General features: G+C 43.0%; 1 protein-coding gene across 1 annotated transcript; it reads left to right on the forward strand.

Moving 5' to 3' along the window:
• The first annotated feature begins 172 nt into the window (after window positions 1–172).
• On the forward strand, window positions 173–18,695 carry DDX25 (DEAD-box helicase 25). Its single transcript, XM_008021410.3, has 12 exons — window positions 173–359; window positions 994–1,060; window positions 1,335–1,379; window positions 1,854–1,989; window positions 3,695–3,787; window positions 3,900–4,002; window positions 5,870–5,984; window positions 6,832–7,009; window positions 12,569–12,806; window positions 14,176–14,338; window positions 16,797–16,985; window positions 18,405–18,695. Exons 1-12 carry the CDS (start codon window positions 297–299, stop codon window positions 18,464–18,466), a joined length of 1,452 nt encoding a protein of 483 aa, XP_008019601.1. The 5' UTR covers window positions 173–296; the 3' UTR covers window positions 18,467–18,695.
• The last annotated feature ends 991 nt before the right edge of the window (window positions 18,696–19,686 follow it).

Below are 19,686 nucleotides of genomic sequence, written 5' to 3' on the forward strand. Positions count from 1 at the left end.
AGCTCCTGCCTGGAGGGCTGTGTGCGCTGCTGGCCGCCGAGCGGCAGCGGGAACGGAGGCTGCCCCCTCCGCCCCCGGGTCCCCGCCCTTTCGTCCCGCTCTCTGCCCTCCGCCGCGCTCTCTGCCCTCCGCCCCGCGCCCCACCCCGCCCTCCAGCGCCTGCGCGCCGCACCTCGGTGGTCGCGGGCGCGGACGCGTGCCCCCCTGAGGAAGCCCATTGGCCAGCGGATAGAGCCGGCACCGCCTCGCGCCTGTGGTGGAAGCACGTGCTGGGGGCGGGAGCAGCGATCGCAGCCATGGCGTCGTTACTGTGGGGAGGCGACGCAGGGGCGGCGGAGAGCGAGCGGCTGAACAGCCACGTAACCGCCACCGAGTCGGGGGGTGCACAGCCGCGGGGGTGGAGCTCCCACTCGCAGAGGGAGATCGGCCGGGAGGGGAGGGAGAGCCCGCGAGCATTCGAAGCGGGGCGTCAGATGCTGGAGGGGAGATGCGGGAAGGGTTTGGAAGAGGGCCACAGAGGGAGACCCCGTCCCCGCCCCCACGAGAGGCAAGACCTTTGGTTAGAAAGGGCAAAAATGACGACCCCTGGAAATCCGGGGTGGGAACGCAGCTCCGGTAGTCCCAGCTGGACCCCGAGTTTTCTACTCTGCCCATTTGCTCATTAAGCCTCAGCTTGCTTCCATCCATTTGCCGGCGCACTTTCCTAGCCCTCCTCCCCTTGTTGGTGCCGTGAGCCGCAAGTACTGCCCAACTCTAAACTAGAGGCCTAGGAAAGAGAAACTTCATGTACAGGGAGTACAGAAAATCTCCAATTTTAGGATAATTCATACAGGAAACCTAACTTCGAAAGCAATCTGCTGCTACCTAATATTGCAAAGGAAGCAATACCCGGGTGTCCTTCCCTGAATCCCTCCCAGCCCCTGTGGTAGGGAAGCACTGGGCTGCTTGAGGGCTTGCATCCTAATATTGGTTGAAATTTGTGTCTCTCAATAGTTTTCAAACTTCAACCACCCCCGGAAGAACCTTCGGGGTGTCAAGAGTACTACAGTCCGAAACATAGGTGAGTGCTGTTAGGGCAAAGCAGAGCAACCTCAGTGTTTAAAAAGCATTGCTTTGCTCTCATCCCGTCCCTGCCAAGTGAGATACGGCGAGTTCTTCAGTGTGAGATTCCACACTCTCCATTACCTTCCCAGTCATTTCGTCCACTCCTCCATGAAATGACTCTTCTTGCCAGTAGACACTGAAGAGTCAGGAAGAAAAAATTGAATAGTATGCTTTGCATTTCTGCTCAGCATTTGTCTTTACTTGTATTGTTTCTGCTCCATCCTTTCCAGATGGTTCTATTAATAACATCAAAGAAGATGATGAAGATGATGTAGGTAGGAGATGAATCCATTTGCATGTATCTACTAGCATTCTGTTTCCATTTATAACTTTAATAGTGTGAGTGAATAATATAATCTCAATTGGAAAAGGCCTGTCTTTGCTCCTGTTTTCTTATAGTGACTATCAGGAGACACACTAAATTAGGAGGAAGGTTTATTTATTTATAGGAAGTTGAAATGGAATATGCAGGGATTGGGTTTGGAATTTCCAGCTATCAAAGATTTGGTCTCATGGAGATGGCTATAGGCTACTTTGAAGTTAGAGGATGGTAAAGTAACAGCATAAGAAACTGAATCCTCATAAAGAACGGATTCTCAGTGCTATATCATTCTTTCTGGAACCTTATTTTAGAGGAAAAATGAGCGTAGATGCAATTGCTTGGTATGCAGCCACTGAAAGAGAAAGAGCAACTTATTTGTTGTCATTCAGGAAGCTTGATGTCCTCTTTTTTGTTTTTGCTTTTCTAGTGGATTTGGCAGCTAATTCACTCTTAAACAAGTTAATCCGTCAATCCTTAGTAGAATCCAGTCACCGTGTGGAAGTTTTACAGAAGGATCCCAGCTCTCCACTTTACTCAGTAAAGACATTTGAAGAGCTGCGGTTGTGAGTATTTTTACTCTTTTAATATGGGAAAAATGCTGAAAAGCACAGAACAAACGAATCTGCTTATAATAAAAACCATCAGGATCTCCTCTTTGTTTTCTGATACTGAATATTTTGTTTTTGTTTTTTGAGACAGAGTCTCACTCTGTCGCCCAGGCTGGAGTGCAGTGACATGATCTCGGCTCACTGCACCTCCGCCTGACAGGTTCAAATGTTTATCCTGCCTCAGCCTCCCGAGTAGCTGGGACTACAGGCATGCACCACCATGCCTGGTTAATTTTTGTTTTAATATTCAGTATTAAAGTGATATTTGTACATTTCCATGCAATCAAAATATAGCTCAGACCGGGTGCAGTGGCTTATGCCTAAAATCCCAACACTTGGGAGGCTGAGGAGGGTGGATCACCCGAGGGTCAGGAGCTTGAGACCAGCCTGGCTGATATGGAGAAACCCCGTGTCTACTAAAAATACAAAAATTAGTTGAGCATGGTGGCACACACCTGTAATCCCAGCTACTCAGGAAGCTGAAGCAGGAGAATTGCTTGAACCCAGGAGGCTGAGGTTGCAGCAAGCCGAGATCACACCATTGCACTCCAGCCTGGGTGACAGAGCGAGACACCATCTCAAAAAAAAAAAAAAAAAAAAGAAGAAGAAGAAGAAGAAGAAAGGATGTTCTAAAGAAGAACATTAGGATACCTAAGTTGCCTGGCAAATTGAGAACGTTTTTGATAGTAAGATATTTTCATCCTGGGATAGATAGCTAAGCTAAGCACTGCCAGATTGCCCCTCTCCGTATCAGAACCCAGATTCTAATGACCCAGACATCCTACTTCACCCACTGTAGATAAGTTATAAGCTTTTACTTTCCTGATTATATTTTGTTTCAAATGGTATTAAACTGAATAACTTTCACAAATGGGTTTGCATTCCTTAGGGATTTATCATTTGACGCTAAAAATGTATTTTAACAGAAAGAAAAGTGCTGAAACCTACTTATGTAAAGGGTAAAAATCCAAAATCCCAGTTCCCAGACATTTTCTAAGTGGTAGAAAGCCTACCCATGATTTAAGATGGGCTGCCAGCCCTCTACCAATTAAGCACACACAAATGTGCATGTCATTAAAAGTTGAAGTGTTCTAGTCCATTTGATTTATCCTCATTGTGTCATTTTTCTTAGGACCCTCAGGAAAGCCACATTTTGAAACATTGCCTCACAAGGATAAAGTAATATTGTGTCTTCTACTCCTAGAAAGAACTAATCTAAGAATCACCTAAATAAAAATTTATCTTTTTTGAAAATTACTGTTAAAAATGTCAATATCATTCGTGAAAAGAAACTAAACAGTAAACGTCACTTAGTTTTCTGCTTAGGCAGAAAATATAACTCTCTCGGCAAATGGATATATTCTTTTTATCCGATGAGTTTTTCCTTTTTTGCTTCATTCAACAGAAGGTTTGGCTTAAGGTCTTTACCACTGTCCTTCGCCTAGACTGATGGCATAGCTTATTGTTTTAGTGGTCCAGCTCTACAGGTGTGATTGTTGATGTTTGGAAGTTGAGGTATGAATGATCTATCTCCAAATACTAGTTTTAAAGCTCAGCGGCAAGTGACTTAATTTAGAAATGCACCTTTCAGGTATATATTTCTGATGCTACTGACCAACTATAAGCTGTGTTTGATTTTTTTTTTTTTTTTTTTTGACAGAAAGGAAGAGTTACTAAAAGGAATCTATGCAATGGGATTTAATAGGCCATCCAAAATCCAAGAGATGGCTCTCCCTATGATGCTGGCACATCCGTGAGTTTCCAGGGTAGTGGTATTCTAACTTGGTTATGTTTACTTTCTTATTTTCAGTTTATGTCCACTCTCTTGTATTCAGTTTAGCCCAGTGGTCTTCTCTTTTCTGCAGACCCCAGAACCTCATAGCACAGAGCCAGTCTGGAACAGGAAAGACAGCGGCATTTGTGTTGGCAATGTTAAGCAGAGTTAATGCCTTGGAATTGTTCCCACAGGTAAGGCAAGGCTGAGAGAACACTGGGAATGCTTGCACTACCAGTGCTAATTTAGTAATAGGTGATATTCTTGTGCAATAATATGGTTACTACAGTGATAAAATATTTAGAAAAGACATGTTTTTCATAAAATCATAGAGCATTGGGCAGCAGTATGGGACAGTGATGGAGAGGACAGGCTTTAGAGTCTTGACTAGTTTGAATCCGAACCTCCCACTTACTAACTGAATGTCTTAGGCAAGTTAATAAATCTCAGTCTGTTAATCCTTGTCTGTAAAGATAGCATCTGTAAAGGAATGTATCATAGTTGATCTGTTCAGCCTTAAATCCTAATACCTAGCACAGTGCCTGGCTTGTAGAAACCACTCATTAAACATTGAATAAAGTCATCATGTGGATTTAATGAAGTAATTTACATTTTTAGCACAGTGCCTGGCATAAGTTAAGCATGCAATAATTACAGCCATCTAGCTGCAGGACCAGAAGGTCATGTAGTCCACCTCACTTTAGCAGAGGAGGACGCTGATGCTTGGAGAGGGAAGTGTCTTTTTTGAGGTCCCCAGAGAGTGGCTGAGTCAAGACTGGCACTGGGACCCAGTTTACCATTTTCCTAGTGTAGTTTCCACTCGTGAAAAGTATCTGGTCGTCTCCCCCTATTTGCTTGACAAGCCGAGTACCCATATACATTAAGTGCTGTGGGGAACACCAAGGCACTCTCAGTTAGCTTCCACTCTGATCAGCCAGGTCAGCTATAGGTAAGGCAGAGGAAATCTTATGCATTTTAGACAAATTCAGTGAAATTTATGATTAGGGTTTGATATTATCAATAAAAATTATGTAGGGTAAGTTATGCCTGAGCACATTTTGAAAAATGTGTGTGAAAGGTGTTTTTAGCACTTTGGCTATGTTTCCCTATCACAGATTCCTAATTGACACATGTAAGTGCATTAGATATCACCAGTTTTTTCCATCAGCATCTTTATTCATCAGCAACCATCATTTTTATGGAGTATGGAGTAACAGAGTTTGGGGGAATGTTCTGCTCCTTATATATTATATTATGTTATATATATCATATTATGTGTTATAAAGATATAGATAATATAAACAGATTGGATCAAGCAAGGAGTGTTCCCAAAATCAGCAGTCTTTTTTTTTTTTTTCTTTTTGTTTGTTTTTGACATGGAGTCTCACTCTGTTACCCAAGCTGGAGTGCAGTGTTACAATCTTGGCTCACTGCAACCTCTGCCTCCTGGGTTCAAGTGATTCTCCTGCCTCAGCCTCCCAAGTAGCTGGGATTACAGGCGCCCACCATCACGCCTGGCTAATTTTGTTGTATTTTCAGTAGAGATGGGGTTTTGCCATTTTGGCCAGGCTAGTCTCGAACTCCTGACTTCAGGTGATCCACCCACCTCAGCCTCCCAAAGTGCTGGGATTACAGGTGTGAGCCACTGTGCTCAGCCTCAAAAATAGACTTTTAATAGCAAATGAGAGCTATGGGATAGAGCTCAAACTGTAATTTGCCTTGCATTCATTGATTCCCAGCTTCCCTACATCTCATTCTTCCCCCTCCTATGCCTCCCCCACCCCAAAAAGGGTGACTAGTAACTTGTGTTTCTAAATAACCCTTTAAAGAGAAATATATAAAAGGTAGCTGTTTCTCCATTCCTCAGCCCCTTCCTCTTCTCATACTCAACATTCACCTCAAATCTGTCAACTATTAAACTGTATCCAATTAAAAATATTTCATTCAACGAAAACCTTCAATTTCCTTTCTGTGTCTCTCCCTATACAAATTTTTCTTGTAGTTGACATTTGAAAGATGCTTTTAAGAACCTTTCTCCTCCCTTCTCTCTCTATCCCACAGTGCCTCTGCCTAGCTCCTACTTATGAATTGGCTCTGCAAACTGGCCGTGTGGTTGAGCAGATGGGAAAATTCTGTGTGGATGTTCAAGTGATGTATGCCATTCGAGGGAATCGAAGTATGTACCAGTAAGCCAGTCCTGGCTGATTTTTCAAATCCTGGCTTCACCGCTAATAAGCATTTTATATAACTTCTTGGCATTCTCATCTCTAAATAGGGGAAATAATAGCACTCATGTCGTAGAGTTGTTATCAGAATTGAGATAGCGTTGGTAAAGCATTGTACACAATGCCTGGCATGTAGTGAGGACCCACTAAATGTTAGCCACATCATTTCCACATCCTGCAAGAGGATGCCTTTGTATAGTCCTTACTTCAAGACTTGGTTGTTTTGTGCAGGACAGCTTTTATTTTTGGACTTTTCATTAAACTATTATAAGCTTATCATGGGGAAAAAAACTTTAAAAGACAAAAAGATGAAAAGATAGAAGTGAACATTGTTCTTCATTGCCCTCCAAAAACATAATCCCACATCACATAGTAAACAGGCAAGCCTTTGTTTTTTGCTTTTTTTTTTTGAGCTCATACAAGCACGTACAAATGCCCATATTTATATTTGTTTTCACTGAGTGTTTACAAAAATGGGAGCACTTTTTTTTGTACTGTTTGTTCCTTTGACTAGCTGCCCAATATTTCATGATTTATTTAATGTAACCTATTGATGGACATTTTGGTTGTTTTCTGTTTGGGGAAGTGCCATTTTTCACAGTTAAAGTTAAGATAAAGTCAGAAATTTATCCTAAAAATTCTGCAGAATCAAAAACCACAGTGACCCTCAGGGTTTCCACTTGGAAAATTATTGCAAACTGTGTTTTTGCTTATGAGCTTTATGTTGCACTGCCCTGAACTGTGACCTGTTGGAGTTGTTTGCATCTGAAGGAGTGCTTAAAACCCTTTTCTCCCTAGTTCCCAGAGGCACCGACATCACTAAACAGATTATAATTGGCACTCCTGGGACTGTCCTAGATTGGTGTTTTAAACTAAAATTGATTGATTTGACTAAGATTCGTGTGTTTGTCCTGGATGAAGCAGATGTGATGATTGACACTCAAGGATTCTCAGATCATAGTATTCGTATTCAAAGGTAATCTTCGGAGTCCTCCTCTCTTCCTCAGCCTTCTGTCCAGATGGGGAATTTCATGTGTTTACTCCTCCACATTATCTCTTTATTGCTTAACTCCTCACCACCTTCACCTCTAAAATAAATGTGGGTTTTTACATTATTTTCACCAGTTCAAGAGTCCCTCAGACTGCTATAGTTTTCCAGCTTCTTCAGTTTGCAATCTTGCCTGAGTGCTTTACTTTTGCCACACAGCTTACAGATGGACTCTATTAATATATAGTGCATCTGCACCAAATTTGCCAATATGTTCTATATTTTGGCCAAAATTCTGCAGAGGATCTGTTAAAGCCTGGTGAGAATACAATGGATAATTGAGATAGAGTAGAGGACACAGTAATGTGAGATCAGGAGGCTGGTAATCTAGTCCTGACCTTCCCTCTTAATTTGTAAAAAGCCGTGTCGTTTTCCTAGGCCTCTCTATCAGGATCACCTGAGAGATTTAAAACTACAGATTACTGGACCCAGCCTCAGACTTACTGAATGAGAGTTTCTGTAAGTGGGATTTAGGAATCTGTATCGCATATTTTTTAATGAAGTATTACATACTCAATGTTAAATTCAATTAGTATTGAAAGACTTGTAATGAAAAACAGTAACCCCTTGCTCCAACCTGAAGAGAATACTTCTTTTCTGATATTAACCTTCATACCTTTAAATAATATTTTCATACTGCTGTTTCCTGATGTGTAGTCATTGTCAACTAATTTCCCATTATGGGAAGTGGGCATTGAGTTCTTTGAAAACACCACTCATTCCACCTTTCCTATCCCCCCATCACCTCTCTGTAATTATGCCATGAATTAGGTCACATTAACTGTCAGTATTGATATCATGTGACAGTGTAAGTATTGTTCACTGCTGAACCAAACAGCATATTATTGTAATTACAGTTGCCCCTCTGTATCCACAAGGGATTGGTTCCTGGACCCCCTGCACATACCAAAATCTGTGGATGTTCAAGTCCCTGATGTAAAATGTTATAGTATTTACATATAACTTATACACATCCTCTTGTGTACTTTAAATCATTTCTAGATTATTTATAATGACAAGAAAAAAGTCTGTATACATTCAGTACAAGCACAATTTTTTTCCGAATATTTTTGATCCACAGTTGTTTGAATCCACAGATGTGGAGCCCACAGATACAGATACCACTAATATAAAGGGCTGCTTTTCTTGTAAAGCTTTTTCTTCTAGAAGTAATCATTGCTTTTGCTTTTTTTTTCATTTAGTTAGTATCACTGTGTAAGGATCTTTAATTTTCCCAAAGCTATTCTGTCGTATGTGTCATATGTCTGATATCTCCAAATAGTAAAATAAAATTTAAAAATCCATCCATTTCTCGGCTGGGCACGGTGGCTCACACCTGTAATCCCAACACTTTGGGAGGCCGAGGCAGGTGGATCATAAGGCTAGGAGATCGAGACCATCCTGGCGAACACGGTGAAACCCCGTCTCTACTAAAAATACAAAAAAATTAGCTGGACGTGGTGGCGGGCGCCTGTAGTACCAGCTCCTCGGGAGGCTGAGGCAGGAGAATGGCGTGAACCCAGGAGGCGGAGCTTGCACTGAACGGAGATTGTGCCACTGCACTGCAGCCTGGGTGATGGAGTGAGACTCCATCTCAAAAAAAAAAAAAAAAAAAATCCATCCATTTCTCTTTCTTCCTGCCGATATTCCAAGCTCCCTCTGTCCAGCTTCAGTCTGGCGGATCTGCTGTACAGCTGTCATCATGGGGTCTTTCCTTTGCTCACTTAAGTTTTAAATCTCCTATATCTTGGGTCGTTTCTCTTGGAGTACTTCCTCAGTATGCTGGAGTATATTTTCTAATGTCTTCCTGAAAAATAATATAAAAGAGATTTATTTTTCAGCCCTTACATGTCCGAAAATGTCCTTATTATACCGGTAAATTTGATCTTTTGGCTAATAGTTTGCCTGGATAGGAATCCTATGTCATTCTCTCTCTAAATTCAGAGAAATGTTGAAAACAGAAAAGATTTTTACAATAATTATAATATATAATTACTATCCTCAGCTTCCGCTGTTGTTACTGAAAGTTTAATGTCACCCTGATCTCCAAGCTTTTATTTATGACCTTTTTTTTTTTCTCTCTCTCTCACTAGAAGCATTTGTGGTCTTCTTTCTTTATGGTATTCTGAAAGTTTTCAGTGTCATACTTTGGTTCAGGTCTTTTTTCATTCATCATACTAGACACATACTACACCCTTTCATTCTCAAAACCTGGGCCTGCCAGTTCTGGGAACATTTCTTAAGTTATCTCTTTCCCTAGAGTGACCAGCTTTTTAGAGAGCCCATCTGGGACACAATCATAACAATCCAAAAAAATAACGATATAAAATAGAAGAGATAATCATACACAGGGTTATTATTTTGTTTGTTTCCTTCCATTTGTCATTAAAATAACACAGTCATTGAGCCTTCTGTTTCTGTCTCAGTCACACTAGTGGTGGTCTCTGATTTTTTCATACAGCTTCCTCTTCTTGGGTTACACATGCAGTATCTTCTGTTGTCTCTCTGAGAACATTAATTCTAGTATTTTAAAATTTTTTTCTGTTTTAACATTGTCTGTGAATTATCCAAGTTTCCTTTTTGTTTCCCACAGCCTCTTTCACAGCAGGATGTTCCTCTTCATATGTGGTGACACTTGGCTAGTCTTCCATGATCTAGGGTGAGAAGCTAAAATTCCAGTGGGCAGCTCTGTGTGCATAGCTGGGGCTGTAACTTGGGAAGCCCACTGTGTGTTAATTGTCGTCTGGAGGTCTTTAGGACTATGTAATGTCTTTGTTCTCTTTTCTGGGGGATAGACCCTTGGTTGCTGACATTCTGGGAGCAAGGCGGGGGAACAGGCTGAGAGGGCCGTCCCATTTAGTATACATATTTTCACTTGGTCTCCTCTTTTCAGCTGTATGTTTTGCCCCCACTTTCTACTAAGGCTTGTATCCCCAAATCTGGAATTTCTACACAGAATAAACATCTAATCTCCTACTTCCACAGGCCTAGCTACCTAAAGCAGAGGGATCCACCTGCCCCTTATACATGTTTTCTGCCTCAGCCTTCCTATTTAAAATAATTTTGAGCAGAGATCAAAGGAGGTTCCCTTCTTGTCATCCTCTTACCAATAAGTTGGTTTGTTTTATATAACAGCAAATGAAAAATTCAAAACTCCAGGAAATATTTAGTAGTGAAAAAGGGCTTTCTTTCTTTCTTTCTTTCTTTTTCTTTTTTTTTTTTTTTGAGACGGAGTCTCACTCTGACACCCAGGCTGGAGTGCAGAGGCGCCACCTTGGCTCACCGAAACCTTTGTCTCCCGGGTTCAAGCAATTCTCCTGCCTCAGCCTCAAGAGTAGCTGTAGCTGGGATTACAGGCATGTGCCACCACACCCAGCTAATTTTTGTACTTTTAGTAAAGATGGGGTTTCTCCATGTTGGCCAGTTTGTTTATGACCTAAAAAAAAGGTCATAAACAAAAGCCTGGAGATCAGGATGACATTAAGTTCAAGGCCAGGTCTCGAGTTCCTGGCCTCAAGTGATCCACCCACCTCAGCCTCCCAAAGTGCTGGGATTACAGGTGTGAGCCACCATACCTGGCCCCAAAAAGGGCTTTCTAAGAAAGCGTCCTTTATTTTATACTCAAGAGAATATTAAGTAATAATTAGATAGAGCACTTATGTTGGTTGATCAGCCCTCCATTGTTATAGTCTTCCTTCCTTTTGCTTAAAACATGTAAAACCAGTGATGTCCAACAGAAACTTAATACAAACCACACGTATAATTTTAAATTTTCTAATAGCCACATCCAAAAAGAAAGAGATGAAATTAATAAATATATATATTATTTAACCTATTGCATCAAAATATCCTTTCAACAAGTAATCCATATAAAAATTATTAATGAGATATTTTACATTCTTTTTTTCATACTAAGTCTTCAAAATCCAGTGTGTTCTACAGAATATCCCATGGTTTCCTTGTGTTATGTAATTTGTATACATTTTTTCTTTGTGAATAACAATCCAAACTCTTAAACTTTCACTAAGCTTCAAACTAGACTACTTCTCCACAATATTTATCCCAGTAAAATGGCCCAAGCCTTAGGATATAAATCCTTGTGCAATCTTTCTCCAGATACAGGATTGTGACCCAGCAGGTGGCCAAGAGGCCCTAGCATGTGGGATGCAGAGAGTTCCTCATGTTTTCTAATATATGCCCTGTTTTCAGCTCTTTCCCCCTGATTCTCTGGTTCCTGGAGCTCGCAGATCCTAGACCTCCCGGTGGTTCTGAGGGAACAGTTAGCTGCGTTTTCATCAACACTCTGTTCTGCAGTGCTCATGGTGTAGCTTCATCCACTTTCTAATTTACCACCCCTTCCATCTTCCAAAAATGTATTTAGATAACCTATCCACCAGTTTCTCCTCTCCCATTCTCCATGTTTTTCATGGATTCTTCTTATCTCTTTATGATCACATTAGTGGGATATGGGCAGCTGAGACGATAACACAGGTAGACAGTCTCACATAATTGACCAGAGGTCTATCGGATTGTTATTTGATGATCGAGACCCTAGGCTTAAAATTGAGTTTGAGAATCACTGGACTGTACGGTCTCTTTCACTCCCTTTTAGCACTAACAGTTTATTCTTCAAAGTGGTCTGTCTCCCTCTCAAAAGAGCTGATTTCCCTCAGGTCTCTCTCGTTTATTTTGTTTTAAACTGTTAGCTTTTTATTGATGTGTGAAATATATACAGAGAAATACATGATAAGTGTACCACTGAGTGATTTATCACAAGAAGTCATGCTCTTATAACAGCAGCCCAGATGAAGGAATAAAATTTTACCAGCACCCTAGAATTTCCTTAATAACCCCTTTCTGCTCACTGGTCCCTCTCTTTACCCAAGGATTAACCTCTGTCCTAACTGCTAACTCCACAAATTGATTTCACCTGTTCTTTAACTTTATGTGAATCAGCCCTGTATTCATTCTGGGTTCAGAATGGGTACATTTTAGTCCCTGTATTTTCCCCTGTTGCTCCCCTTTAATTTGTATCTAGTTCTTCCCATTCTGAATCAGGTTAGTTGTGGCTGTTCTTTCCCTCCCAAGATATATAATGCCTGCTGTCAAATAACTGGCTCTGTTTCCTTCGTCTCCATGTACCCTTGTGTGAGATTATAACTATAAAGAGCATCTAGTCTACCCCTCTTGTGACTGCGTGAGTCTGCCTCTCCTAAAGAGGAAATTGGCATGAGAAACCTCAGACCCTCCAGAATATATATCTAAACTTTGCCCTAAGCTCCACATTCTGTTTATATACTTTTCTAAATTCTTGGTGGCAAGGAGGGGCAGGACCTTGGCTATCTGCCTGGAGATACAGCTGGTCGTTGCAGGCAGCACGTCACGTGGAACAGGGGTGCGTGCAGCGGCCGATGGCAGTGGCATGAAGTGCTTGAAGAAGAGTGACGGGGTGGCAGCTGGGTGACAGCCTTCTCTCCTCTGTCACAGAGCTCTACCCTCCGAATGCCAAATGCTCCTCTTTTCAGCCACCTTTGAGGACTCTGTGTGGCACTTTGCTGAGCGAATCATCCCTGACCCTAATGTTATCAAGTTACGCAAAGAGGAGCTTACCCTGAACAACATCCGGCAATATTACGTGTTGTGTGAGCACAGGAAAGACAAATACCAAGCTCTGTGCAACATTTATGGCAGCATCACCATTGGCCAGGCCATCATCTTCTGCCAGGTACACTCTGTGGGTGTGTCTTCATCGTGCCAGATACGTCTACAGGCAGAGGGGGGGACGATAACAAGCGCCCTATAGCCAGGCACCACGTTCCGCACTTCTTGTGTGTCTCCAGTTTAATCTTCAGAACAGCTCTAAATAGAAATTACCTGTATTTTATGGGTGAAACGTAAAAAGGTTAATGGAATAGGGTCTTCAAAGTGATGTTAAACACAGGGCCTTCTTTCAGAGGGACTGCTTCTAACACTTCCTCATTTCAGTTTATGTTTATTGTACCTTGTGCAGACACCCTTTGTCCGGTGAAGGATGTTATTCATTATTAACAGCACCCCATTTTTATGTTTGCTTTTTGCCTTCTGACATTCTCATGTTCATGTGTTTTATTTTCTCACTACCCCGTAAACACTCTAAGCTTCGTGAGAGCAGGGTCTCCTCTCTCTCATTCACTCCCATATCCACTGCACTGGACCAGCACCTGTCTGGCGCGTGGACAGCACCAAAAACATATTTGTAGAATAAAAGAAAGCTCTGCCACTGGCTAACCATGCACCCTTAGGCAAGTTACATAACATTTTTAAGCTTTGAGAGTTTTGTCTGTTTTCATTTTATTTATTTATTTATTTTTTATTTTATTTTTTTGTGATGGAGTCTCACTCTGCTGCCCAGGCTGGAGTGCAATGGCGTGATCTCAGCTCACTGCAGTCTCCGCCCCCCGGGTTCAAGCGATTCTCCTGCCTCAACTTCCCGAGTAGCTGAGCTTACAGGTGCCTGCCACCACGCCCGGCTAATTTTTGTATTTTTTTAGTGTAGACGGGGTTTCACCATGCTGGCCAGGCTGGTCTCGAACTTCCGACCTCAGGTAATCCACCCGCCTCGGCCTCCCAAAGTGCTGGGATTACAGGTGTGAGCCACCGCACCTGGCCTGTTTTTAATTTTTTAAATGAAACTAGGTTGCTACTTCATTAATTTGTTGTGAAAACACATGACCCTCACAGTAATGCACGTAAAGATTTCAGCCAGATGTCTGGCACGTGGGAAACAAGCACTCTTAGAGTGTCTGTTGTTGCCATTGTTACATGATATCATTTTGTCATCATAGCACATGTGAGGTAGATGTAGCACATTTATCTCTGTTTCATGGGTGAGAAAGCCAGAGGTCTGACTGGTGGAGAGGATGTGGCCTTAGAAGCACAGACGGAGGGAGGATGCCATGCCCCATTTTAAGGCCCTCGAGGACTGAGGAAGAGGTGAAACTAAACTCCTCTGCAGCCCTGTCCTGCCCCCGCCCTGCATGCACGGTGTCACAGGCACAGCTAGGCTGCTCTGCTTAATCTTGGGGTGCTGTGGTGGCTTTTGCTTTTTTACATAGACTCGTCAAAACGCTAAGTGGTTGACCGTGGAGATGATACAGGATGGCCACCAGGTGTCTTTGTTGAGCGGGGAACTGACCGTGGAGCAGCGAGCGTCCATCATTCAGAGGTTTCGGGATGGGAAAGAGAAGGTTCTCATAACAACCAATGTTTGCGCTCGAGGTGTGTGTTTAAAGTCAGGTCTTGAGTTCTAATGTGCATATGACAAAATGCATTCTTTTTAAGTGTACAGTTTCGTGAGTTTCGACAAACATGCAATCATGCAGCTATCACTGTCATTAAAAAATAGAGCATCTCCATCTCCCCAGTTTCCTCACACTCCTTTTCAGCCAGTCTCCCTTCCCATCCCATGGCCCCTGGAAACTACTGATCAGATTTCTGTCTCCATATTTTTGGAGACACAGAATCAAATCATACTGTATATAGCCTTTGTGTAACTTCTTCCACCTGACATAATGCTCATAATAATATTAATGAATTTCATTAGTATTATTACATGCACCAGCAGTTCATTTCCTTTTAATTACTGATAATATTCTATTGATAGTTCATCTGTTCACCAGTTGATGGACATTTGGATTGCTTTCAGTTTGGGGCTATACTTAACAAGGCAGTAATAAAAATTCATATGTAGGTCTTTAGAGATATGCTTTCATTTCTCTTGGGTAAATATCTAGGAGTGGGATTGTTGGGTCCTGTGATAAGTATACATTTAGCTTTATAAGAAGCTGTAAAACTCTTCCAGTTGCCAGCAATTGCTCACGTCCCTCTTAATTTTAAGCATTCTAGGAGATGTATACTGGGATCTTATTGTGGTTTTAAGTTGCATTTCTCTGATAACTAATGATGTTGAGCATCTGTGTGGAGTTTCTAATTTTAAAAGTGTTGACTACTGGTGAAAAAAAAATCCTTTGTTTTTTCAAGAGAAGGGTCTTCCTACATTCTTCATCCCTCCGAAATCATTGCTTGAACTCCATACTCAAACCACATTTCCTGGTTAATTCTTAATTTAGCACACAGAACTGAAAACCTGCCGTGCTAGGAGTGGATGCTGAGCTCTGCTCTTGGGAAGGGTGTCCTGAAGAAAGGATGAGGTTCCTATCCCTTAGGAGCTCACAGCCTAGGCTCTCATCTCTCTACGCTGGTGCTCTTCAATAGAGCTTTCCGCAGTGATGGAGATGTTCTATTCTGTGCTCTTCAGTTGGTAGCCACTAGCCATATCAGCTCTTGAGCACTTGAAATGTGGTTCGTGTGATTGAGGAACTGAATTTTTCCACTAACCATATTGGCTCTTGAGCACTTGAAATGTGGCTAGTGTGATTGACGAACTGAATTTTTAATTTTATTTAATTTAAATATAGCCACATGGTGCTAACGTTTACCATATTGGACAGCATAACTCTAGACCCTAGAGGAAGGCAGGCACAGAGAGCTCCAGGTCAAGGCACAGTGCAAGGAGCGCAAGGATCCTGACCTGGACAGCTTGTTAATGTTGAGAAGGAAGGCACAGTGGGGAGGGGAAGTGCAGAAGTCTTCCGAGGGAGCCTTCAATCTGAAAGGTTTTGCAGAGCGGGTGTGGTGGCTCACGCCTGTAATCCCAACACTTTGGGAGGCCGAGGCGGGTGGATTGCTTAAGGTCAGGAGTTCAAGACCAGCCTGACCAACATGGTGAAACCACGTCTCTACTAAAAATACAAAAATTAGCCAGACATAGTGATGGGCACCTGTAATCCCAGCTACTCAGGAGGCTGAGACGGGAGAATCGCTTGAACCTGGGAGGCAGAGGTTGCAGTGAACTAAGATCGTACCACTGCACTCCAACCTGGGTTACAGAGCGAGACTCCATCTCAAAAAGAAAAAAAAAAAGAAGGAGGAGGGAGAAGAGAAAAAGAAAAGTTTTGCAGGAAGGGTAGCAGTTCAGTTGAATGAGAATTTACGTTTGTTCAGGAAATGGCCAGACCTTGACTGGAGTGTTGTCTTTGTGAGTCAGGAGAGAAAGAGATGAGACTTTAGGTGGTTTGAGGTCTTGAATTGCTTGTACTTTTCCTGTACAATTTTGGCAGTGGGTTTTGAACATAGGTGTGCTGGACATTGCTCTGGTGACCATCATAGGAGAGATGAGAGGAGTAGGGGAAGAGAGTGGTGAGAAATCAGTCTGGAGGTTGTTGTAACCACTGAGGTAAGGGCTTGAAAAGACCCGACCAGAACAGTAGCCATGAAATGGAGCAGAGCCAGAGCCCCATGATGGGTAAGCGGGTGTGAGACTATGGGGCCTGCTGGGGACTGTACAGCAGGAATAGAGATGAGAGGGTGGCTCTGTGGGCTTGGTGAGGGCACCTCTCCACCACACACACACACACACACACACACACACACACACACATGCCTTGTGTATATTTACATTTCTGTAGCATTCTCTATGGACACTCTTATGTAGCATCAAGACATCACAGCATGCAAGCAAACTTCCTAACCAAAGTACCTGTCTCAATTACATAAGCCCAGGTTGGATTTCTAAAATTTCTCTATAAATACGAATTCCCTTGGCAAACATGGTACTTGAATGGCCCGTGTCCTGAGGAAAGCCTTGCAGGACCCTGTGGTGTTTTTCCTCTTCTAGGGATTGATGTGAAGCAGGTCACGATTGTTGTGAACTTTGATCTCCCTGTAAAACAAGGAGAGGAGCCAGACTATGAGACCTACCTCCACCGCATAGGGCGGACAGGGCGCTTTGGGAAGAAGGGCCTTGCCTTCAACATGATTGAAGTGGATAAGCTGCCCTCACTCATGAAAATCCAGGACCACTTTAGTAAGTAGCACCACCCTCACAATATGACCTGTAGACCTGCCGGTCTGACAGCCATGATGTGTGCTGGAGAGCTCATAAGAGTAGTGGCAGCAGAATGCATGAACTGGAAGGCCTCTACTTCACAGGACCAGGGTTCTAATATGAGACAGATGATTAAATAGTGCTTATATGGTAATTAAAAATTATTTTGATCAAGTAGAATTAATATGAGCTCAGGCTGGGTGCGGTGGCTTACACCTGTAATCCCAGCACTTTGGGAGGCCAAGGTGGTCAGATCACGAGGTCAGGAAATCCAGACCATCCTGGCCAACATAGTGAAACCCCATCTCTACTAAAAATACGAAAATTAGCTGGGTGCGGTGGTGGGCACCTGTGGTCCTAGCTGCTGGGGAGGCTGAGGCAGGAGAATCACTTGAACCCGGGAGGCAGAGGTTGCAGTGGGCCAAGGTCGCACAACTGCACTCCATCCTGGCAAAAGACCTAGACTGCATCTCAGAAAAAAAAAAAAAAAAATAGAGCTCAGATTTACATGTTATAACTCATTCTGGAGTCCGAATTTCACATCTTGTGAAGGCAGAGCAGATTGTGGAGCAGATTTTCACATCTTATAAAGAAATCCCCTAAGCAAGTAGTAACATCCTTTAAGATTCTCTTCAGTTCTCTTTTACTTATGCTTTTTCCCTCCTCTTGCCCACCCTCCCAAACGGGAAAGTACTAAATTCTGAAGTTTGTGACTTCAGCCCCCCATCTAAACAAGGCAGGCTCTGATGATGGCCTGCTGGAACTCTGGACTGGCGGATTTCTCTGATGGAAACTCCAAAGGTCCCATGGCTCAAATTGTCGCATGCCCCAAAGCCCATGGATCTGGCTGGCGAGCAGGGGAGGAGGAACACCTTCCAGGACAGTGGTACTTAACCTTTGTAGAAAGCAGTAAGCGCTCTCCCCAGGGAAGTGCACACAGGCACACACATGCCATTTCGAATATAATTTTCATAGGTTGGTAGACTGACTAGCACATCCACCGACCTTTCAGGGAAGTAGGTTAAGTGCCCCTGTGTTAGGCTAACTGGGGAGGACAGGGTGAGGAAGATGCGTTAAGGCCACTGTTGCTATGGTGAGCTCCTAAGGCCCTGGTCTCAGGAAGTGACTGCAGTAGAAGAGCGTCAGTCCCTCCCAGGCTCTCCTCACTTCCACTCTGGCCTTCTTTGCCCCAGCATATCTAGATACATACATTCCATGTCTGTGGCATTTGATGCTGTTTGAGTTAGTATTGGTCAGTGACTTTGACACCCTTCCTTCCTCATGTTCCTGTATCAGGGCTTTCTGTACAAGGTATCACTGTCTTCAGAAATCTGGATGGAATGAAGTTCCAGTTAGACCCTGATGTAAGACTGGTTCTGTTCTCTTTTGTTCTTTTAGACAGCAGTATTAAACAACTCAACGCTGAAGACATGGATGAAATTGAAAAGATTGACTATTGAAGAAAGAACTTTATTGTTTATGCAGTATCCTAGTTTATGTGAGAACATCTCAGTGGGTTTTGAAGGTAGTTTTTTTATGTTGAGGCTTTTTCGACATGAAACTGTCACAGATGGCAAAATAAATGTCACTGTACTTAGTGTTAAGACATGAGGTCTTTTTGTAACCAAATTGATGTGAAGCTTGTGATCCTTTTGAATAAAAAAAAAGCAAGATTATTTCTTATTCTAATCTTCGTACAGGTAATATCTCAGTGTGGGCTTCTGTGTGTTTTTGGATTTGGTTTTTACAATCTGAGCAGATCGTGCCTCTTGGGAGCATCTTCCTGTGTCACAAGAGGGCGGTAGAGCTTCACTGATTTTGGAAGCTGAGCGGGTAGGAAAAAGCCCGGTGTCTTCAGACCTCATTCACAGGCGCCCTTTCCAGCCATTTATGCCTTTCCGCGCTCCTCACCTTAAACTCCCCCATGCATGCACGTGCATGTTCTTAAGTGAAAGTACAGATTAAAACTTTTAAAAAGTGAAACCATTAGGAAGAAAGACTATTTTGCTTCTTTAATGTTTCAAGGGACATACAGAATTTCAGAATATTTTTCTATTTTGCTTCTTACTGTCTTCAAATTAGAGAAGATTTCTCCCTCATCATTTATTTCATGGTCTCTAAAAGTGTGGCTTTATTATGGGCATTTCTTTTTTTTTTTTCTTTGAGACGGAGTCTCGCTCTGTCGCCCAGTCTGGAGTGCAGTGGCCGGATCTCAGCTCACTGCAAGCTCCGCCTCCCGGGTTTACGCCATTCTCCTGCCTCAGCCTCCCGAGTAGCTGGGACTACAGGTGATGGGCATTTCTTTTTTTTTTTTTTTTTTTGAGACGGAGTCTTGCTCTGTAGCCCGGGCTGGACTGCAGTGGCCGGATCTCAGCTCACTGCAAGCTCCACCTCCCGGGTTTACGCCATTCTCCTGCCTCAGCCTCCGGAGTAGCTGGGACTACAGGCGCCCGCCACCTCGCCCGGCTGGTTTTTTGTATTTTTAGTAGAGACGGGGTTTCACCGTGTTAGCCAGGATGGTCTCGATCTCCTGACCTCGTGATCCGCCCGTCTCGGCCTCCCAAAGTGCTGGGATTACAGGCTTGAGCCACCGCGCCCGGCCGGCATTTCTTAAAAGCAGTCGGTGGAGGGTAAAAAAACCCCACATACCCTATTAAAGAAGTAACATTTCAGAGAGCAA

This window comes from Chlorocebus sabaeus, chromosome 1, assembly GCF_047675955.1.
Source record: "Chlorocebus sabaeus isolate Y175 chromosome 1, mChlSab1.0.hap1, whole genome shotgun sequence".
NCBI classification, from domain to species: domain Eukaryota; kingdom Metazoa; phylum Chordata; class Mammalia; order Primates; family Cercopithecidae; genus Chlorocebus; species Chlorocebus sabaeus.